This window comes from Eucalyptus grandis, chromosome 11 (assembly GCF_016545825.1).
Source record: "Eucalyptus grandis isolate ANBG69807.140 chromosome 11, ASM1654582v1, whole genome shotgun sequence".
Classification (NCBI taxonomy): Eukaryota; Viridiplantae; Streptophyta; class Magnoliopsida; order Myrtales; family Myrtaceae; genus Eucalyptus; species Eucalyptus grandis.
The window spans coordinates 48,979,478-49,001,681 of NC_052622.1; the positions used below are offsets into that span (position 1 = coordinate 48,979,478).

Here is a 22,204-nt window from a genome sequence, read left to right on the forward strand (position 1 = left end):
AGGTCATCCACTACTTTTCAGTTTATATGATGGTCACCAGAATATGACGACGGAAGGGATGAGGTGATACACAAGACCATAAATCCCTGAGTCAAATGGTGGCTCATTTATGAAATGGGATGGAAGTAGAGACTCTTGCCTAGGACTTTTGTATTTTATATTTGCTTAAATGATGTGGTAAAATTGTATTACTGTTTTTTATATACTGAAAATAATATATATATTTACTCGTATTATTTCTTGTATAGGGGTTTGGGTTGAGAAAAGTTTTATCGAGCTTCCGCATGCTATTATAATAATATACAAAACGGACACATGTTGCGTGTAACGATTTGAATGGTCACGCTAGCCCACCGAGTGGGAATTCTTATATTAAAAAAAAAAAAAAAATCAGCCAAAATAAAAATAAGGGAATAAAAAAGAAACTTATTAACATTATCGGTATTAGATTTTTCACATTAAGTACCAAAAAAAAAATATTTAAACATTTTTATTTCAAGAGAAAAAAAATTCGTATTATTGTTAGAAACGGCACCTATACGAAACATTTTTCACACTTGTCATTTTTCTAATCAATAACTTGCTCGTTTTAACAAGAAAATAGCAACAATAAATTTGCAGCCCAAGTTGAAAGACCTAGGGCTAGTGAATCAAGTTATTTTTTTCTCCCAAACCAAAAGTTAGCATTCGAAATTGTTGATTATAGGGATAGAAAACTTACTGATGGATTATTTTACCCTTGAAGTAATCCATGAATTTTTAGATCATTTAAAAGTGAGAATATTTTTTTTTCATGTACGTAATTCACACATATCTTTTTTGTGGGATTTGGTTGGAAGCATTACAAGGGAAAACATTTTTAATGACATCAAATAGAGCTATAAAACATTTGGTTGGACAAAACTAGAAAGATGGAGGAATAAATTGTGACATTATTCCTTAAATAAAATAAAAACACCAAAACCCTCCCTCCCACAATTCTCCAATCCGGTTGTGCACCTTTCACAAAGTGAAAATTTTGGTCAACATGTAATTGTTAGAAATTCAGCATGACGGTACCATGATGCTAGCAGGACTTATATTTCAAATGCTCACAATTCGTAGCCTACTTGGGCTTCTAGTGAACCGTCTATCTAGATGAGGTGTTCATGCGTTGATCCCGAAAACTAGAAATTAAAGTCGACCCAATAATATCGACATAATCTTAAGATAATCTATCTTGAAACAAATCATAAAAATCTAAATCGACGGTTCAACCTCATAAATCAAGACAAATCCTTTTGGCCCAACTTGATCACTAGTGACCACGGACTTATGATGATTAGCCATGAATCGGAACCATCAAGTTGGTGGCTTGAGTTAAATCAAGAGATTTTGCTGGCCCCCTAATTTAAGCCCGAGGGATAATGTCAACCTTAATTCTAATTAAGGAACGCCATGAAAATGAATCAAAGTTCAGGGTGTATTTGTTTGAGTAAAGAAACTTTCCATAAATTAGTTTTTTGGGTATTTACTCATTTGATCAATTGATAGAAAAGTGAACGAAAATATGCATTTTGAAAATTGGAAAAATGAATTTTATAATTAAAAAGGAGAAAATATTTTTAAAAAAAATCTTTAGAGAAAATGTCACAAATGATCCATGAACTTTCATCTAATGTTCAATTTCATCATTAAATTTTCAATTTACTCAATTTAGTCCATAAACTTTCATTTAATGTTCCATCTAGTTTCTAACTATTTGAAAATTGACCAATTTCCCATTTTTTATACCAAACTGTTTTTTTATAAATAAATAAAAATACCAAACTGGGTTTTTTTTTGTCAAAAAATACCACATTTATGCAAAGTAATAAAAGTCGATATTTATTTCCTTTCTCCATATTAAAAACAAATGGAAAAATGGACAGTAATAATAAACAAAGATAAATCTTACATTTTTATTTCTTTTTTGTATATGCAAATTACTTGAATAATGTATAAAAAGCCCATCAATCCATTTTTTTTATGGACTTCACTAAAAGGAAAAATCAATTGATGGGCTTTTTGTACATTATTCAAGTAATTTGCGTATACAAAAAAAAAATCAAAATGCAATATTCACCTTTATTTATTATTACTGTCATTTTTTCCATTTGTTTTTAATATAGAGAAAGAAAAGAAATATTGACCTTTATTGCTTTACATAAATATGATATTTTTTTGACAAAAAAACCATGTTTGTTTTTTATTTATAAAGAAAAACAGTGGTAAAAAAAAAGAAATTGGTTAATTTTCAAATAGGTAGGGACTAGATGGAACATTAGATGAAAGTTTATGGATCAAATTGAGCAAATCGAAAGCTTATGGATGAAATTAAACATTAGATGAAAGTTCATGGACCATTTTGACATTTTTCTTTTTCTTTATTGTCTTTTTTTTTTTTTTTCTGAAGAGTTGTGAGTTTTGTTTGAAGTTAGGTGGACCATCTATTGGAAAATGAACCACTTGAACCGGAAATCACCTCGAACAACTAATTTAGTCAAGTTTCCAGAGGTGTCAATTTAGTTTCATTTAAGACAATTCGATTCACAATTCTAAAATATAACTGAATCAAACCAATTAAATTTATTTATTTATTTATTTATTTCTTCAAAAAAATTGTTTGTTCATAATATAAGACATCAAATAGTGGAAAAAAATTAATGGATTCCATCAAACCAGACCGGACGTCCGACATTCGAGGTTCGAACTTGCGCTCGACTTCAAAACGCCTCTCGGCAGCTACACTTTTACCCTCTCCAGCGGCGTCCTGGCGCGAACGAATACGCGACGCCGCGAAAATTCTACGGGTCTTGCTCCAAAAAAGCCAGATTCCACTCTTTCATCCGTGAGCGAGGCTCTCTCCAATTTCGATCGAGCGAGATAAACTTCCGCCGGAAAAGCATGGCTTCGAACTCGAACAATGCGAGCTCGGCTTCTCCGTCGACCTCCACGTCGACGCCGTCGACGCCGCCGGTGGCGGCATCGTCGGGCGGGAAGCGCGGTAGAGACCCCGACGACGAGGTTTACCTCGACAACATGTACTCCCACAAGCGCTACCTCAGCGAGGTTTTTGTCTCTCGCCCTCATTTCCTTCTTCTTCTGTTCCCTCGTTCTCTGTAAAAAGTTTTGCGATAGTCGTCGAATCGATTCCGCTTTAAACGAAATGCCTGTGTTCATCGTCGATGTCCCTGTATCTAATTTGGTTGTGTTCGAGGCGAATTTCTTGGAATGGAAATTGCAAAAATTTTCACTTGGGTCTTTGACTCGTGTCGATTACTATAATGATTTGATGTAGTTTCCAGAAGCGGAAGTGAGTAGGAACGATGTGCATGGCTCGTTGACTTTTACTTCTTCCGTAAATTCCATTGTCTAATGGGTTTAGTAGGATTTACAGGAAGCTTGGAACTGGTGATTTTCCCAGCACTCGACTGTTGAGAGATGTCTTGATTTTTGGTGCAGATGATGGCTTCCAGCTTAAATGGATTAACCGTCGGGGACACCCTTGGCGAAAACTATATGGATTCTCCTGCTAGATCTGAAAGCATGTTTTATTTTAGGTAAATTCATTGGGTTTTTTTTTTTTTTTTCCTATGCATTTTGAATTTTGGGGTTTAGGGCACCCTCATCAAGTAACCATAAAAAGGGGCAGCCTGGTGCAGGAAGCTCCCGCGATAAGCGGGGTCTGGGGAAGGGTCAGACCACTCAGGGTCTAAGGTACTCAGGCTTACCTTGCAATTTTTGCAAGAGGCTGTTTCCACGAACTGAACTCATGACCTCCAGGTCGCACAGTGAGAACTTTTCTGTTGCATCCTGATCAAGTAATCATGCTTCAGCTAAATCATCCTCAGTTAGGCTCATAACTGAGAAGATGAGCATCATGGTGGTTTCTGGGATCCAGATCATTCTTTCATTTTGGAGGGTTTTGAGATTCAAATCAGTCTAATTTTGCTAAGTCTTCCTAGCATGATTAGTGGGTATGTTTTTATAGTGCTGTCTGCATTTGGAAGAATTAACTGATGGCAGTGGTTGCTTCTTGCTGGTTGCCAGGCAGTTGTTTGGACTGCAGTGTAGGAGGCAGGTGTTGGAGGTTGTGATTGTGGTGGAGGCAAACGCATTTTGTGTTAAATGCCTGGAGGTGGCATAGGATGTGGAGTGATAAGTTACACAAGTTATGAGAAATGGTTTCCGGCATTAAAGAATAGGGAAAGAAACTATTGGAATTTAAATATGCATATTCCATTAACCAAGAAAACACATACCTGTGGACAAACCCATATATTGCGCATGAAAAGTGCTTCAAACATACTTCCATCAGGTGCTCAAGGACATTCATGAAAAGGTGTCTTTGAAGCATCTCTTGTTTCCTCAAAGTGATAATTATCATCTTGTAGTTGATGGAGAGGACTAGAATGTCACTCCTTTACTGGTTTGAGATTATGTTTATGTGGTTTGTGTCTTTACGCGGTGTTTATGTGGTTGTTGGATGGCTCCTTGCATCGGTTAACTGGATTTCAAGTTTAAATTTAATACATCATCATAGAATGCTATTTGCAAGTTAATCAAATTTACACGTTGAATTTGGCTTCTTCCCCTTCCTCCACGCCTTTCTATGTTTTTCTGGCGAATATTTTATGTGAAACACATTTTATTTCAGGGATGACATGTCCTCACAATATTCACCAATGTCAGAAGATTCCGATGACTCCCGATTTTGTGAAATTCCGGTAAATGCTTGTTCATCCCAGTCTGACAGCCTCCCAACTAGTCCAGTTTCTCCTTACAGATGTCAAAGACCATTTGGTGGTCCATCATCTGCTACTCCTGCCACATCATCCCCTTCGTATAGTCATAACCTTGTGGCACCCACATCATCACAGACCCGCCAACGAGGCTCAGATTCCGAGGGCCGGTTCCCCTCGTCTCCCAGCGACATATGCCACTCAGCTGACTTAAGAAGAGCTGCACTCCTTCGCTCCGTGCAGATGAGAACACAACCTGCTCCCAACTGTCCATATGAATCACCGTTTGCTCCAGGGCAAGAGGCTGTGCCTAATATGGAATCCGAGGATGTGAAATCTCTATCTGATGAAAAAGACTATCACATAGAGGAGTGTCCTTCAAGTGTTGCCTCTTCTTCTGATTTCAACGAAGAAAAAACCTGCAGAACACTGAATTCAAGCGCTGGAAGGATTGAATCTGGGATATAGAAGCTGGGGGCATGAATTAAAGAGGCAGAGTTAACGTTGTTTTGGAGATCTATATGGGCAAATTATTTGAATATGGTGAGAGCATGTGGTGCAATGGCATCCCCATGAGATACATGATGAGTCATGCAGCACACACAACTTCAAGAAGTTTTTAGCTATCTATGGGTTTATGCCGATTTTTGAGGGGTCGACTCACTGATGGTTTTTTCCTGGTATGACTCTGCCTTTCTCATGTGATCTGTGGACAGGAATCATTAGGCAGAAGTTCCTTATCATGTATTGAGATTGATAGCTGATCTCCACCGCAATGTAGCTAGTGAGTTGGCATGATTTCCTGGATTGAGAGCATGGTTCATCCATGCGTCTTTCATTCTGTTCGGTTTGTAAGGCAACTTTTGATCATCTTCTCTTCCATGTCATGAGCTTTTTGAACTTTTAAAATAGATCTTGAGAGGAATGTCACACGGTCATCTCTTAATATTTAGTGCAGTATCTCTTCGGTAGAACAGATGCCAGCAAGAAGAAAGAGAATCTCCTCTACATTCCCCCACAGCAAAACCGTTGCTATGTTTGTTTTTGTTGTTAAATCGTCGCTTTTAATTAATGTCAACCTACCTTATGACCCTTTGCCTCTTTAGACAAGTATGTACGCTTTGTTGGCATCTAATATATATTGGGAATGGAGGTGAGTCCGTAAGCTACTGCCATTTGGTCATTTCATCTTACTTAAAACTCTCTTGAACTTTCAACAAAAACTTCTGCAGATCCATGTAGGGTCGGGATAAATTGTTCTGGCATGGAACAGGACGTAAGGTTTGTCTGACGACATCTTTTGCTAATCTTGTTGCAGACGGTTGCACTAGGCCGGGAGTTGGATATTCATGGTTACGGGTGTCTGACAGGAAGTCTTGGGAAATTTTACTTTGCAAGTTACTGAAGCGATAACAAGGACATCACAAGAGCCTAATTGAAGAAATTTCAATCCGACGATGGACGAGAAGTAAAGCCTTTAAACAAGTGCATAATTAAAGAGAAGTGCAATTTCGTATGAGCGGATGCCTTCACAATACTTTGTTAAAGAGTGTTCTCGAAGCGTGTAGTAAGTAATTAAATAGGTGAACTCTATAATTGTCGGTACAGTGACATTTCTCAAGATATTGAAAATCAATGCTGTGGAAATTGAATCTTTACTCACCAAACATCCCTAACAAATGTCTCTGAAAAATAACATGACCTTCGGTGTGCGTCGGAAGACCTTTAACAATCACTATCGGTTATCTGAAACACCATGTAGAATGCGGATTGACCATTTATAATTACGAAAGGTTATTGGGCCACATGGCAAAACAATATCCAAGCGCCATGCCACGTGGCAAGCACAGAGCTGAAGAAAAGCGTCACGTGACCAGCATAAAAGTGAACATTGTCTCAACTCCAATTTTGATGGTATGTGATAGACCATCGAATGTCAACCTAGCACTTCACCTATGTGAACATGAAGGTATCATTCCGACTAATCAAGATCTGATATCTTCTTGCTGACAATCTAGAGTTGGCCAAATATCTATCCATACAGGAGTGCTGCTTATAAGAGGACAGCGCCCAGATTTGAGGGCTTCTGAGAACGCCAATCGAAATAGAAAAACAGAATTGGGATTTTGAACTCATCAACTATTTAATACTTCTGTAAACTAAAAAGCCCTGTCAATACATCCGTTACAGAAAAGCTGAAGATTGTTCCGGCAAAAATCGATATATTATTGCTAAGTTAAGGATCTGAAGGGAGTTTCCTCACTAACCAAGTACTCTAGTAACATGAGGCCTATGCCCACTATCACAGCACATCAAATCAAGCAGGAGTGTGATAAGGCGAGGCCAAATCATTGCAGAAGGACAGTCAGATGCCGCATCCTTATGTGAGTTTTGCGACACCTTGAAGCTCAAGCAAATGCTGACAGTATATTCTTCTTGAGGGTGAACTCGTCCGCCTTGGCAGCACTGATTGACTGCGAAAAATAGAGCGGAAAAAAAAATGTAGAACAGTTTAGTGTGGACGGGTGCGTGAAATGGTAATGTACAACTCTTATATCATTAGTCTTTTTGTTAAAAAGACTTCGTTGGGAAAACAATACACTGCTTAAGGTAAACTGTAAGACACTAGGAACTCGATACTGAGAATTTCAAATTTACTACGTTGTCCTTCATTTATGCAAATGATACCTTCTCAAGCATTCGCTGAAGCCGCTCAGTTTCTTTCTTGGCATAATCAGCACCCTTATCCATACAGCTTTTAGCAGCCTTCAAATAGATCTTCCCATATCTGTGTCGAAGGCAGAGATAAAACCAAACGTTTAAGGGGTTCATTTCTAGGAAACATAACATCGTGACTTAACAGACTAAAGGAATCCGTAGTTAATTTCCGGAATATATCCACTTTACCATTGATAAAGAAGTAAGAAGAAAAAAAAGAAAGTTACTAGGGATTTAGGTCAAAATGACTACCTTGCGCCAGAGCCCTCAAGCTTCTCAGCCTCCTCTTCAATCTTGGAAAAGACTGCTTTCTTCTCCTCACCAGTAGCAGCCACAAACTCCTTCACCAAGGCATCTAGACTGGCAACTATCCCAGCCTGTTGAAAAGAAGAATAATCGATAAAGTCTTTAATAAGAAACAAAGATCGAGACAAACCGAATTTCTTATCAAATCGTCAATATCTGAGTAAATTAACTGACTTTTGAAGTGAGTTCTCCCTTCCCATCCCTACTGGTTCCACATTTTTCATTGATGAAGTTGACAAAATCATCCAAATCCCTTCCACCATCATATTCTTCACCATCTTTGTTGTTCTTCGGAAAGAACTTCAATGTAGGAAAACCACTCACACCATACCTACAACATACCATGAGCATTTAACAATGGATTCTCTGAGTTTTGACATGAATGTGTTTAACATTAGATGAACATGATTACCAGACTATTATGTACTCACTTTTCACCTAGATCTTTGTACTTGTCAGCATCCAAATTCGCAATAACTACACCATCTTCTGATTTGAATGCTGCAGCTACTTTTTCATAAGTCTGCAAGACACCAGAAAGTTGGATTACTCAAGCAAATGCTAAAAACTCATGCTGATACATATACTGTTTATGAAGCATTTTAACTTACAGGAGCAAGAGCTTTACAGTGGCCACACCTGAATGAAGGTATGGACACTTAATTAGCACCACTTGACAAAAAATTGCCAGAATGAATAGAAACTTTTTGGTAGGGAAACTATTAAGACATATGCCCATGCTAAGGAGATTTTAGAAGCATGAGCATATAAAACTAACAGCACAAAGTCATGCTTACCATGGTGCATAGAATTCCACCAAAACATCTTTTGTTTTGTCCAACACAATCTCATTGAAGTTGTCAGATGTTAGTACAGCTACACTGGATGGTACTGCAGCTATCTTAACATTGGTCCCTGCGCACAATTATTTTTTAGGGGCATTCTAGTTGAGATTTCACGAGGGAAAATCAAACGACACAAGTTTCACAGTAATTGTGACTGCAACTAATAATGTCAACTCCCTAATATCGACCATTTCCAGAGCAAGTTCTATAGTAACAGCATGAGAGAACACCCCAATAGTGCATAGGTAAATAGACAAGCTATCGTTAAGAGAAAAATCACAAATAGAAGTTACAGACATTGTCTCCAGAATCCAGAATTAAGTTATCCATGTCCAGCAAACACAAAAACACTGCACAATCTTGCATTTTGATCAAGATGAATTATACAAAAAAGATGCGCACCTCCTTCATTGTTCACAAACTCAGCTAGTGCCTCTGCAGTCCGTGGTCCTTCATACCTAACAACATTGGAGAAACCAAATAATGTTAGCATTTTGAAAGTCATCCATTATCAGAGGTTCACAAAGGTAGGAAGTTTTCGATTAAGATGACAAATGTCTCACTTTTTGGGCTCCAAGGAACCTTTCGGGAACCACTGAATTGTGGGATATCCAGATACGCCATATTTGCTGCATACACTTTTGTGTTCGTCACAGTCCACCTATGCAGAATCAACTTCCAATGAGTCAGCTAAGTATTTCATGGGAGATAATCAAAGCATGTTTTTCCATATGATCATTAACCATCAAACAGAGAAAAGGATCTTCACCAGATTAGATTTCCACAATTTCAATTGAAAAAGAAAAACTGGAAATTGTATGCTCCCTGTGATCTAGAGGTGAAGCACTAAAGATTGAAGGAGGTAAAGTGAAATTCCAAGTCCCATCTCCCCCCACTCCAAAACCAAAACCAGAAAAGGAAGGAAAGAAAGCAAGTCTAATTGATGCAGAAACATGCTAGTGCTACTAGGAAGAATAACTTGAAGCAGAATATTGATTATAAGCCACACGGGAATATACAAATTGAAGCTTACCTTTCCTATCAAGATAGACTTCGCTTTCTTAAAGCTAGATCCCAATTTCTCGTACTCTGGAGCGAGCTTTTTACAATGACCACACCTGTAAAAGTAAAACAGAGATACAACTGATGAGTCAAAGCTAAATGTGACATCTAGACTCTTTGGTATAAAGAATCTGATCTTGAACCAGAAAGAAGTATCTCATTCACATGCCTCCTCACAGCATGCTAGGGATTCCAAGTTATAGGCTTGGTAAGCCCTTTCCCACATCATTATCATGCATTGTTTAGATTTTCCAATCGTACATTTATTAAACAACTGTAGTTGTTGAACAATATACAATCAAGAATCTTTCTATAAAATGGCAATATCTTCTAGATAATACGATTAACTGTGTGATTCATTAGCTTTGAGAGCAACAGCAAAAGCTTGAAGGCACGACTTTGTTGCCGTATCGGGAATGTTTTAATTACTTTGAGATATTGAAGCAAATACATGAATAAAGATGACAATATGAACTGTGTCAATTTAGTTACGAACATAAAATGTTCTACATAGGATCAACCCTAGTCTGGAGAAAGCATGTACAAGAATTGCAGCATAAGTCGCTTAAAACTTTCCATGCCCCCATGGCTAAGAATTATCATAATGTGAGGGAGACAAATACAAAGACTAATCTTCACAATGATGGGGAAAAGCTCAGCTAAAATTTAAACATGTACGCTGCATTCAAACAACCAAGACGAGTTTATCACGACATTGCTTTATCGACCCATCCTTCTATCTCCAGCATCAGCCTTATATGATTCCCCCTATTTCATGTCATTCCTATTCCCCTTAATTCAAAACTGCTACTAGTACAATTGAATACATTATGATGAGCGTAATCCTGATTCTACATATTCATATCCTTTTCCACAACAGAAGATATCATGCAAATTGTGATCCGCTGACAGGTTTTCTCTAGTTTTCTATTATATGCCCGTTATCTATTACCCAAAAATATTAATGGCTTGTTTTAAGGTTCCATTTCGCTGGTTTAATACACCTGCAAAACTTTACATAGGATGCTCACAGGTTGCATTTAAGTTTTAATTATTAGAGCGAGTGCACTCATTTCGACCAAACTCCTTTACTCGCCAGTGATATCAGTAAGATCTAAATGCCTGAATATCGATAGGATATCTCCAAGATATCTTATTCTTCTCGACTTGTTCCAGCTGTTGGAAGATGCAAGGAAATCTAAAAGAAGAGTAAAAGCATGTAGCACAGAAAAATCAAGTACAGAAATACACCGCTACTTCCGAAGCGAACTTGCAGAATTTCGAGCCACGGCAGAAGCTAAAAGATCAGCAAATGCGCCAGATAAACCTTATCAAAATCTAAATCCAAAGCACGAAAATGAATCGTAAGCAAACAACTACCGCATCAGAACCAATCGCAACACTCAGCAACACTATCTGCTGGAGAACACAACATCGTACAGCTCCACACAAACAAAAGTTCACTAAAATCCGGACACGATGCGAACGCGAAGCAGGTGATCCTACAATAGATCTAGCAGCCGATCATATGGCGATCCACGCGTTCGCTAAAACCCGATCGCTTCATCAGACGAGCTCACACCGAACCAAACCGGTTCGAAAAACAAACGGAGCCGCGAAAATCAGTCAGATTACAGAGGACAGATTTCGACAGTACCAAGGGGCGTAGAACTCGACGAGAGCTGCCCTATCTTGGCCGACTTCCTTATCGAAGTTCTCCTCCGTCAGCACGAGGACGTCGTCGGCGAAGGCCGACACCAACAGCAGCGCCAGAGCGGCGGCGCCGATCCAGATCTGAGAACTCGCCATTGTCCTTTGACTGTGCCTGGGTTTCGCTCTTTGATTTCTCTTCTGTCTTGAGCTTGAAGACGGCCCAGATGGAGAGAACTTATATAAATATCAGCGTATTCCGCCCCTTTTCAGATTATTTTATTTATTAGGTGGTGGCGTATTTTGTAAATTACACATGGTGGGGGCGGTTGCGTACGCCGCTCCAAAGGGCTCCGGCCTAGAGCTTCGGTGGCTGAGCCGTCCGATCTCGTTCCGGTATCATCGTGCGGAAGTGAGCTTGACGTGGCGCGTCAGCAGTGTCGTCTTCGAGGGGTCCTCGCGGCGTTGGTCCTATGATCTAACGGTGGATGCTTCGGTAATTATCTGGTGAGGTTGATCGGTGACGCGGAACCGATTACGTGGCCGTCTGTGATAGGATGGAACTGGGGTTCGGGAAGACGGGACAGAAATCGGGTCAGCGTTTAGCAATCCCGTTCATACAACCCTCTCGTTCTTCCGGGGACGGCGAGAAGCGATCGGCGCGAGATGACTTCTCTAGGCCTTTTTATAAGTGTCTCGAACCCGGCAGACACGTTCATTTGAATCATAATTATTCGGTTGGACCGGTAAGTATAGAAGTCTATTAACTTGATCGACGTATTGAAAATCAGAAACTAAATATATAAATTAGTCAAAAATCTAAATACAATCCGATTTCAAATTTATAATCTTGTTAAAGATAGTGCAGACTCTTTATCATCCGATTATCATGCTTAATACTTGCCTTCAAACTTTACTCATCCACATTAAAAGATAACAAGTGAAATGCTTAAGTCATTTTTTACCTTTGGTTCAAACCTTTTTTATTAACAATTTACGTTAATGTTGTCTCTGATTTCTAGATGGTTAGGTATACAATGGAATTCACTTGTGATTGAGTAATCTTATAGTTTTTTTCGACAAGAAAAACTCTCGTAAAATGTTATCCCAAAAAAAGTCAATAACATATAACAATCAAACTCAATTAGCGTTGATGAGTTATGTAAAGTTACGAATTTGTATTTTTTAAAGTGCCACATTATTTCTCTCTAGGTCTAATGTGAAAATGTACATTTATTCCGTGAAAGATTCATTAATGATCTGTCGTATTGATTTTCAAAATGAATTAATAAAAAAGTATTTTGGTCCAAGAAATATTGAAATACAAATGATCACGTGCAATTTTTCAAAAGCGAAAGGATACAGGCGCGGCAACAGCTTTTAAATTAATCATAAATCATTATTTTCTGATTTTCCACGAAACCAAATCATCCGTTGCCTTGGGCCAGGGTGCCACCGTGCCGAGGACGGCGGACTCACCCCTGTGACTTCGCAAACAAATAGCGGAGCAAAGCGTGGCGCTACCCACGTGGCGAACTTCCATTGGCCCAAACACCCAGGGCCTCGCTCCCATTGGTCATCTCCATCAGAAACACGTAGCGAAGCATAAAGTGTCGCCCCTCCGTCGTGAAGAGCTCGCCAGTCAAAGTCGCCTGGTCGATACGGGGGGTCGTTTTAACCGTCTTCCACAAGCGCTCCCTTCGATTTCATCCGAGCCTTTTCCGCGACCGAGCGAGCGATCGAGGGAGCACGAAGGAGACGCGCATTGCCGCTCGTGTCCTCCTCCTCGAACCCTAACTCCCCGATCGGCCTGCAACATCGAGGCGAGAATCGCCGCAGGATCTCCGACGTCCGGCGGGGCCTCGACGGAATCCGCGACCGGAGAGATCCGAGCTCGCTCTCTCTCTCTCTCTCCATGGCGAATCCGGGGCACAAGCTCTTGTTCCTGCTCTGCGCCCTGTGCAGCGCCGCGATCGCCATCGCAGGGTACGCATCTCGACTCTTCGTGATTTTTAGCTTCCGGCCGATACGATGCGTAGGCTGGAGTAGCAACGATGCGGACGACGCGTTTCTCTGTTTATGCTCGTGGAGATCACTGAGTGTCGGGGCGTGTTTGCAGACAGAGTTACTACGACATGTTGCAAGTGCCGAAGGGCGCGTCGGACGAGCAGATCAAGCGGGCGTACCGGAAGCTGGCATTGAAGTACCATCCCGACAAGAACCCGGGCAACGAGGAGGCTAATAAGAAGTTCGCCGACATCAACAATGGTAAGGCCTTTTAGGTCACGATCGTTTTTTGATTGCGAGGTCGATTGTGGATTCGAGGAGGTTGTCTTTACGTGTCGTTTGTGTTCGTTTGTTACTGACTTTCTGATTCGATGGATCAGCGTATGAGGTGTTGTCCGACGGCGAGAAGAGGGGCATTTATGACAGGTATGGAGAGGAGGGCCTCAAACAGCATGCGGCTAGCGGCGGCAGAGGCGGAGGAATGGGAATGAACATTCAAGACATATTCGAATCGTAAGTTGTGTCCTTTGTTGTTGAATTGAATAGGCAAGTGGTGAAAGAAAAAGGCATGGAGGACCTCTATTGAGGTCTGGGACTGCAGAGGTCGAATTTGTTGGACCTTTTAGGTTTGCTCAGGAAGACGATTCAGCTTCCTGCTTTCTGTTTCATTAGGACTCGAGGATGGGTAGGCACAATGCTTTTATTCAGTGTTTCATTCCTCAGCCAAGAAAACTTCTATGAACCATAGTTATCAGCATGGCTGTTATGATTTTGTATGTAGCGATTAGTATAAGTTGGGAACTTCTCTGTAACACCCTTCGATTAAATCCGATATTGTCCACACTGCCTGTCTGAGCAGTTTTGTCCTCACATCAGTTGGAAGCTGTAGATGGTCACCACCTTGTGCAGACACTTCGAATGCTCCTTTTAGGGGCTTAGCCTAAGTGGACTGGGTCTAGGTCAAGTCATCGCATCGTCTGTTTGCTGAAAAGCAGAATTGCATCCTATCCTTTAAATTATTTCAGATTATAGATAGGTTTGTATTGTGAGGAAGTCTTTAATAGTCAGTGCCCTTTACTATAGCTTAAAACATGGTCAGTAGGTTCATCTTTCTAGGATTTCTTACTAGCTTATGATACTCCAGGATGTTTGGTGGCGGAGGACGCGGGGAAGAGGAAGAGCAAATTCCAAAAGGCGATGATGTGATTGTTGAGTTGGATGCGACACTGGAAGATTTGTACATGGGAGGTTCATTAAAGGTACTAAGTTCGTCTGCAATGTGGGATTTGTCAAATTGTATTTGGAGTTAATTATCTTTTGTGCATGCATAGTTGGTGTGCATAGCGCTTCAATTCAATTATTGGCCTGATTTATGAATATTATCTTTGGAGCATGAATACTTATGTTGCGTGAACTCTATCTCCAATGTTCCATCTCTGTTTCCTCATAACCAATCTTCTGTTTTGTTTCTTTCTTCTCTTTCCAAACTAGGCAAATACATGTGTCAATTCACTCTTCTTTGTCCATTTCCAACTTATCCTTTTCCCAATTGTTGCATTGTCTACATACCTAATCTTCTGAGCAGAATCTGATGTCAATCATGATAAAAATTAAATTGCATGTATGCCCTTTTGGATAAAATCTCCTTAAATGGTAAATAACCTGAACATTTATGAAGTGAAATGGATTATCTTATACCTTGTAGTTCAAGTCTTCACTTTTTCCCCTTTCTTACTTTGTTGCAGTGAGTCATGAGCTAATTTAGTCTTTAACGTGGTGTTTTGGTTAAACATATGCTTTGCTTATGCTTTGTTCCGGTGATTACCACCAGGTTTGGAGGGAGAAAAACGTTATCAAGCCAGCTCCAGGAAAGAGACAATGTAACTGTAGGAATGAGGTTTATCACAGGCAAATAGGTCCAGGGATGTTCCAGCAGATGACAGAACAGGTATATTGTTGCTCTGATAATTTTGTGGAACAACAGACATATTGATAGTATGTCAAGTTGAAGCTCTGCCAAAATGTGACTCTTGGTACCTCTTTAATACAGATTTCATGCGTGCATCAGCAGCAGCATGTTCCTTTCTTTATTTTTAGTCTTTGCTCTCATTGCTCGTGGAACTATAAAATTACCCCATTTAGCATTAGACATTGGGGGATGCTAATTTTGATAATCTCTGTTTTTCTTTCAGGTATGCGAGCAATGCCAAAATATCAAGTATGAACGAGAAGGATATTTTCTCACTGTCGATATCGAGAAGGGGATGCAAGACGGACAAGTAAGCTTTTATTAGTTCCCTTCCGTTTTCTTGATTGACTTGATAACCTTTTCTTTTTTTTTTTAAACTTCATAACTTAGTATTAAACTTATCTGTTGGTAGTTGCCATCCTTAGTGCCTTCCATGCAAAAGACCACTTGCTACATGTTCATGGAAATTTTGTCAGAGAAACTGAAATTGTTAGCTATAATAGGTGCTATGGTGCTGCTCAGTGATCTTCTTGATGTGGCAACCTTCCACATGAAATAGATTGGTGTTGCTATAGGGTTATCTGGAATAAGAATTTCTTATGAAACTTGCATCAGCAAGTATATTTGATGGGACCTTTTCTTTGCACACTTATTAGGGTTGGGAACATTTTATTGATGTGCATTTTTTCATGCATTTTGTGGCATTGATACTTCTCTGGCATTTGATAGATTTTTATTGATGTGCATTTTTTTCATGTTTCTTGTGGCATTGATACTTCTCTGGCACTTGATAAATTATTATATTTGATGGGACCTTTTCTTTGCACACTTACTAGGGTTGGGAACGTTTTTTCATGCATTTTGTGGCATTGATACTTCTCTGGCATTTGATAGATTTTTATATGTTATTATCTCTAACTGTCTGTGTAGTTTTTTCCAGATGCCTTTACGTGCCATAAGTAATACAAGCTATCACACTTTCGTTACTCACATTGGTCATTAACATGCCCTCCTGATCACTTGCGTTTTGAACCAAAAGACATAGATTATGATTGCAATTTTATTGTTTACCCTTTTCTTATCCTGTTTCATGTCATTAGGTTTTTAAATTTACTTTTGGATGCTTTTTGATAGGAAGTGAATTTTTTTGAAGACGGGGAACCAAAGATTGATGGAGAAGCTGGAGATTTGAAGGTGTGTCTTTAGCTTTAGTTGTAAATATTAGGCAGTTGTTTACTATAACCTAAGCTTACCGCCTGTCTCTGTCAGTTCCGCATACGAACAGCTCCGCACGACCACTTCAGGAGGGAAGGCAATGACTTGCACACAACAGTCACGATAACATTGGTAAATATTGCTCAGTATCTGGATTTTTTTTTTTTTTTTTGGTTGAGGGTTGGCTTCTTAAATGTTATGTTCTGCAGGTTCAAGCTCTTGTTGGTTTCGAGAAAACCATTAAGCACTTGGATGAACATTTGGTTGACATTAGCTCAAAGGTAAGCAAGACGGTGAAGCTATTTCCATCATTTGCTGAAGCTCTTCTTTTTTTCTTCATCAATTTTGGCCGAAGTAATAATTGGAATGCACTTCTGTTTTAAAATTTTGCCACATCAGGGGATTACTAAGCCCAAGCAAGTGAGGAAGTTCAAAGGGGAAGGAATGCCATTGTACTTTAGTACGAAAAAAGGAGATCTATATGTCACTTTTGAGGTCCTATTTCCCACTTCTCTAACAGAAGATCAGAAATCAAAGATCAAGGCTGTTTTAGGCTAGGGTACAGACTTATCAGGGCTCTAAGGCGTTTTGTTACTGTAACTTGACAGAGATTATTGAAAGTTGAGGAAACATCAGAAATTTTCCCCCTCTCTTTCACCTCTGTTTTTTTAGCTTTATAGGACTAGCAATTAGATAGTTTATGTCAGAAAGATGTCTCCACCCGCCACCGGTGGAAGCAAGCTAGCCCCTATGTTGGTTGCCCCTTGATCCTTTCTCTAAAAGTTGTTGGTCATTTTTCAAGCCCAGCAAGAAAAGGCGCCTAACACTGTAATTCAACTGGAGTACTGCAACTTGGGCTCTTTGCACTTTTGAGCGCCGTCGTATGCTCGGTCAAGCTATAGAATTTGTCTTTCTTGTTACGATTAAATTTGAGATGACCGACTGGCTAATTAGAAGCATCGCTATGATGGATATTTGTTCTGATATTACTTGGAAGGATGGGTGCTGTGATATTACTTGAAAGGTCGGTTTGCACAAGTCTTGGCATCCGTGTGGACAGCACAACCCTTTGCGTACTTGGAGTCGATCTGTCTGATCAGTGTGTTCGTGTACAGTAGTACTTACACTAGTGGATGGGATCATGCTGATGGTGTTTTTATTCAAACAATATAGGCAAAGTTCAATCATCGTAAGAAGCTTGACTGAGTGACGATGTGGTTTTTCATACATCTGGGTGTGCTCGACTAAGTGCCTGTTCGTCCAAAGTAATGCTTGGCCATTAGACGCCCACCTTGCTTGCTTCTGGCACGATAATGATCATCAGCCTAAAAGAGTAATTGTGCTGTTCAAATCATCTTCTCACGTTCCATGAACCATTTCTCAAGTACACACTCCAGGAAACGTGAAAGAGTAATCCTCCCATCTATACAAGCATAAGGTTCGGTCTTTTCTAAGCAAAGGTCGGCTCCTAGCATATTACAATTTAGAAAGAGGAGAAGAATACTCGTTACCACATGGACTCACCTCGTTTGTGGGGCAACAAGCTTCATCTCGATCAGTAACAAGCTTCATCTCTATCAGTCAGAAACCAGCCTACGAACGAACTTGCTAGCCCATGAAACTTTTTCAGGATCCTCGACTTCAACAACACGAGACTTTCATCTCTGGAAACAGCATACTCTCGACCCACGCACCATTGGCATTAAACACGTAGGGATACGCATAGCAAAAGAGCCATCGTTTTGCACAATGAAAGGATATCCAAGACTCAAACTTACTGCACTAATGACCCCGCTCCGAGGCAGCACTAACCTTGTCATGATGTTGCAGAATTTTAGTCATGGTGTTCATATTAATTAGAAGACCCAAGAAGGGGCTTTTAAGGATCTATTCAATTGATATAATGATGTACGAACTCAATGCAAGGGTAAATCCCTATAATGTCACGCAGTCAAGAAAACACAAGCCCAATTTCTTTTCTGTAAAATAGTAAACATATGTTCAATTGCAAGACATCATTTTCCCATAACAAGGCAACACAGCACCAAGAAACAGAACTTTTTGAGTCACCAAATGTGGTTTTTCAGTCCCAAAAGCCAAAATTTAGGACAAATTGGAACCATTAACTATTAAATACCAAGAAACAGAACTTTTTAAGTCATCTTTCCAATGACGATTTACTACAGAAAGGTACATGAAAAACCGTTGCTGCAGTAAATTTTGCCCAAGGCTATATGCATAACAACAAAGCCAGAAGTCAACTTTCTATTTGCAAAGGGAAAACTCAGCCACAGCTGAGGCAGTATGTGACCTTTATTCACGTGACATTATGTCCCTCTGTGCAGAACTCGATAGTACATTCAGGAAACTATCAGGACATCCTTCCTAGAGAAAGCAACGACAATAACTAGCTTTAACAATAATATGACCAGAACCGCCATTTTGCTGAGATGGATATACTTTGCTTCACAAATTTATCTTACTAGCCAAGTACCACGAGTGAATGGCAAGGCTACCAAAGGCCATTATATTAGCAAGAGATGACAAGCCATGAATCATCCCAAACTTCTTGTTCATGGCAGCCAATTTTGGATTGACCTTAGCAACTTCTACGTTCTTGGACCATCCAACCTCATTCCCAATGTTCTCCTCTTTCTCCACTTTGTGTCTTTGTTTCATCATCTATTCCACAGTTAATACAGCCAAATGAGATCACAGAAAAGATCAACGTCACTGATAAAACGAAATATAGAACATAAACATCAATTACCCCTGCACATGAGAGGAGATACGTTTACCAAGTCCATATTAATTTCATAGAACTTTTAGGAGCAAAAAATATTCAAGTTTTTATGCTCCTTAAAAAAGAAAAGCCGCTAGATGCAGCTAACTTCGTATCTTTCCCAAAGAAATGTCAATTAAAGCAAACTTTCATCCATGAGTTGTGCACTTTGCAAAAAGACTTGCAACAAAATTTTTCTCATAAACCAAAAATTAGCTACTTCAGTTTTCAATTTGAGGAGATGAATGATCCTTGAACATGAGATTCGAGTGAATATCACACATTCCTCTCGGAATTTCTCAGCAACTTAAAGAAGAGCAGGAAAGCATGTTTGGTGAAAATCTTGCCCGTGAATGCTCTACTTCTTTTACAGAAAGTTAAAACTAACGGAGACATTTCAACAGTAAAAGATAAATGGGGATCTATCAAGTTACCCACCTCAATGGTCATGGGGGTGAAGACAAACAAATTCGTGAGGTTGAAAGCAAAGGCAGAGAGAAGAAACCCTAGCTGGTACTTCTCTGTTGAGGATGATGACTTCCATGGATGTAGGTATCCAAATGAAGCCACTGACATGGCACAGCACACTCCAACCATCGTGAAATATGCAGGAAACATCTTGCTTTGCAAATTACCAAACTGGTGTCTCGGAAGATTTCTGCTTTCAAAGAAAGACATCAGCTAATGCATCTTGAACATTTTGCTTTTCCCAGTTGATGTCATAAACTTCATGATGTTTCTCAAGAATCATGCGCAGAAATGCAAAGTATGAAACGAACTACAAAAAAACTTTGCAGTCATCACAGGAATTTTTCCATTTACTAATCTCTCAAGAAGGCTGGAGGGGACCAAGCTGCCGGAGCCCTCCCATACGCAGTTCAACTTGATTTCTACGTCGATTATGCTGTCGTACCAAGTTAACCCAAAAGCTTTGTGATAATACAAATTTTCCATTCTCCCATCCCCGAGAAAACCAAAATCCAAGGACCACCGTTGGCTGTTACTATGATCATAAGACTGACACTCAAAACAGCCCAGACGCAAGTTCAGTTCCTAGCGACGATGATGCTGAAAGAAAGAATCACGGAAATGGCTAAAGGAAAATATATTTTATCCACTTGGCAACCCAGGCATCTTATGCAAACGAAGAAGACATCATCGAGCCAACGATTCTATCAATTTCAACGACCCCAGAACACGCGACCCCGTGACTACTGTTGTTATCTTCAGAATCAGAAGGACTCGATCACGAAATTCCAGAGTTCAAACAGCCACGAACACATCACTCCTCACATATATCGCCAAATAAAATATGTAGAAATGTCGATGATAAATCCTCAGCCGGCGGGACACAATTCCACGAATTAGTTCGATTAAGCCAACATCTACCGTCGGGAACGTCCAAGGAAACCCAAGTGCTGTCGATTCGATCTCCCCTAGGTTTCCGATTACTTTTTTCTCGCGTGACTACTCGGAACACATCGAAGTCTCCGCCGGCCGGAAGCACGAAACGACGAGGGGAAAAGGGCAACGGCGACGACTTACTTGAACATGATGATGCCGCCGATGAAGGTGACCCAGAGGGCGGCGCCCCAGGCGGTGGCGAAGCCGAGCAGGTGGGCCAGCTTCAAGAGCGTCGCCGCCGTGGGGGACTTGGGGCCGTCGGAGGTCGACCCGAAAGTCTCCGGCGAGAAGATGACCCCGACGGCCAGGAAGGCCACCGCCGCCAGGAATCGCGTCAGCCACCCCATCTCTCTTCTCTCTCTTTCTGTACGAATTAGGGAGGAGGAGAACCGAGAAGATGGAGGAAGAGCGACCGGTGACTGTGGCTGTGGTATTTTCCTTTATAAAAACTCTCCACCAAACACCTCCTCGCCCGTACCGGAGAGCCGTGATTTTTTGACTTTGATTGCATGAAATTTAGTCGGTCAAAAGAGCAGACGGGGAATCAATTTTTTAGTCTTCTTCCTTCTTTTTTTTTTTTTTTTTTTTTGCCCTTTTGCCGACTGTTAAAAATAAAGGGATTATCGTTTATTTATCAATCTATGTGACCGTGAACTTTACGAATTGGCACATTGCTTTCTCTTTTCCCTGCGAAATGGTCTCCGAAAGCTAACTTCTAGACTCGTTGATCATGCAAGTCCGCCGTTTACGTGACTCTTAGGGTGTGCATGATAAAATTTATATTTATATTTTTTGTTTCTCTCTCGTTCCTTAAAATAAATTTGAACATAAATGCTTTGATAACACAATTTAATTTTTTTTTCTGAAACAGATTTATATTCCAAAAATAGATTTGAAAAAAATCAAAAATTAAAAGTTTTAACTTAAAAATAGAAATTGATTTCTAATCAATTTCTGTTTCAGAAATTTTATTACGGATATCCTTAATAATCTCTTGAAATGAATGAAATAAAATATGATAAATATCATAATTTTCATACGATGTGCTAATGTTTTTTTTTATCACTCGAGTGTCATGATTATAAAAAAATATTTACTTGAATATTGTACCTTTTAGAAAATATTCACTCAAATGTTGAAAATCTAATGTAACGTGACACTCATGGTGAATGTTTTTAAAAAGTTTTGATACTAAAGTAGATTGATTGAAAAAGTTATGCGACACTTAAATGGTAAAAAAAAAAAGGTCATGATCGTACAAAAATTATGATACTTATAATATCATTTTTCCCTCTTGAAATAGTTTCAAGATACTATGTATTTTAGATGATGACAAACGCACGTCGACTCTGTATACCACTCAATCAACCATAGAAGTCATCATTCGACTTAAAAGAATCTTATCAATTGTGGTGTAATTGTAACACAATTGTATCTTTTATTGATGTGAGATAATTGATGATCCAAATCCACTAAATTTATG

At 39.6% G+C, this 22,204-nt stretch overlaps 4 protein-coding genes across 5 annotated transcripts; 2 read left to right on the top strand and 2 right to left on the bottom strand.

Annotated features, from left to right (window-relative positions):
• The first annotated feature begins 2,710 nt into the window (after nt 1-2,710).
• LOC104426805 (putative protein TPRXL) lies at nt 2,711-6,410 on the top strand. 2 transcript variants are annotated; one of them, XR_005547601.1, is made up of 4 exons: nt 2,711-3,090; nt 3,484-3,581; nt 4,679-5,443; nt 6,082-6,410. XR_005547601.1 is itself a non-coding variant. In XM_010039969.3 (3 exons), exons 1-3 carry the CDS (start codon nt 2,926-2,928, stop codon nt 5,229-5,231), a joined length of 816 nt encoding a protein of 271 aa, XP_010038271.1. In that variant the 5' UTR covers nt 2,711-2,925; the 3' UTR covers nt 5,232-5,695. The 2 variants fall into 2 exon arrangements, 1 of the variants encoding a protein (XP_010038271.1); XM_010039969.3 differs by lacking the exon at nt 6,082-6,410 and having other exon boundaries at nt 4,679-5,695.
• A 471-nt stretch (nt 6,411-6,881) lies between these two features.
• On the bottom strand, nt 6,882-11,586 carry LOC104426806 (protein disulfide-isomerase like 2-1). The gene is made up of 11 exons (XM_010039970.3): nt 11,352-11,586; nt 9,666-9,750; nt 9,196-9,293; nt 9,035-9,090; nt 8,585-8,702; nt 8,399-8,426; nt 8,219-8,310; nt 7,962-8,118; nt 7,734-7,858; nt 7,452-7,551; nt 6,882-7,237 (listed from the first exon to the last, which is right to left on the bottom strand). The coding sequence occupies exons 1-11, from the start codon at nt 11,501-11,503 to the stop codon at nt 7,172-7,174; spliced, it is 1,077 nt and encodes a 358-aa protein (XP_010038272.1). The 5' UTR covers nt 11,504-11,586; the 3' UTR covers nt 6,882-7,171.
• A 1,383-nt stretch (nt 11,587-12,969) lies between these two features.
• LOC104426807 (dnaJ protein ERDJ3B) lies at nt 12,970-17,573 on the top strand. The gene is made up of 10 exons (XM_010039972.3): nt 12,970-13,330; nt 13,464-13,612; nt 13,732-13,864; nt 14,496-14,610; nt 15,183-15,299; nt 15,544-15,630; nt 16,455-16,514; nt 16,590-16,667; nt 16,745-16,816; nt 16,935-17,573. Exons 1-10 carry the CDS (start codon nt 13,260-13,262, stop codon nt 17,091-17,093), a joined length of 1,041 nt encoding a protein of 346 aa, XP_010038274.1. The 5' UTR covers nt 12,970-13,259; the 3' UTR covers nt 17,094-17,573.
• Nucleotides 17,574-18,675: 1,102 nt separating this feature from the next.
• LOC104426808 (transmembrane protein 205) lies at nt 18,676-21,179 on the bottom strand. The gene is made up of 3 exons (XM_010039973.3): nt 20,863-21,179; nt 19,756-19,975; nt 18,676-19,217 (listed from the first exon to the last, which is right to left on the bottom strand). Exons 1-3 carry the CDS (start codon nt 21,066-21,068, stop codon nt 19,002-19,004), a joined length of 642 nt encoding a protein of 213 aa, XP_010038275.2. The 5' UTR covers nt 21,069-21,179; the 3' UTR covers nt 18,676-19,001.
• Between the last annotated feature and the right edge of the window lie 1,025 nt (nt 21,180-22,204).

Excerpts from the sequence above, each read along its gene's own strand:
- LOC104426805 (XM_010039969.3), top strand. The coding sequence starts at position 2,926 with ATGGCTTCGAACTCGAACAATGCGAGCTCGGCTTCTCCGTCGACCTCC. Across the intron at positions 3,091-3,483 it reads ACAAGCGCTACCTCAGCGAG|ATGATGGCTTCCAGCTTAAA; the intron begins GTTTTTGTCTCT and ends TTTTTGGTGCAG. Across the intron at positions 3,582-4,678 it reads GAAAGCATGTTTTATTTTAG|GGATGACATGTCCTCACAAT; the intron begins GTAAATTCATTG and ends ATTTTATTTCAG.
- LOC104426806 (XM_010039970.3), bottom strand. The coding sequence starts at position 11,503 with ATGGCGAGTTCTCAGATCTGGATCGGCGCCGCCGCTCTGGCGCTGCTG. Across the intron at positions 9,294-9,665 it reads AGTCTATCTTGATAGGAAAG|GTGGACTGTGACGAACACAA; the intron begins GTAAGCTTCAAT and ends GATTCTGCATAG. Across the intron at positions 8,119-8,218 it reads TACAAAGATCTAGGTGAAAA|GTATGGTGTGAGTGGTTTTC; the intron begins GTGAGTACATAA and ends GGTATGTTGTAG.
- LOC104426807 (XM_010039972.3), top strand. The coding sequence starts at position 13,260 with ATGGCGAATCCGGGGCACAAGCTCTTGTTCCTGCTCTGCGCCCTGTGC. Across the intron at positions 13,331-13,463 it reads GCCGCGATCGCCATCGCAGG|ACAGAGTTACTACGACATGT; the intron begins GTACGCATCTCG and ends GCGTGTTTGCAG. Across the intron at positions 16,668-16,744 it reads CAACAGTCACGATAACATTG|GTTCAAGCTCTTGTTGGTTT; the intron begins GTAAATATTGCT and ends TATGTTCTGCAG.
- LOC104426808 (XM_010039973.3), bottom strand. The coding sequence starts at position 21,068 with ATGGGGTGGCTGACGCGATTCCTGGCGGCGGTGGCCTTCCTGGCCGTC. Across the intron at positions 19,976-20,862 it reads GGCGGCATCATCATGTTCAA|AAATCTTCCGAGACACCAGT; the intron begins GTAAGTCGTCGC and ends CTTTGAAAGCAG. Across the intron at positions 19,218-19,755 it reads TCACCCCCATGACCATTGAG|ATGATGAAACAAAGACACAA; the intron begins GTGGGTAACTTG and ends ACTGTGGAATAG.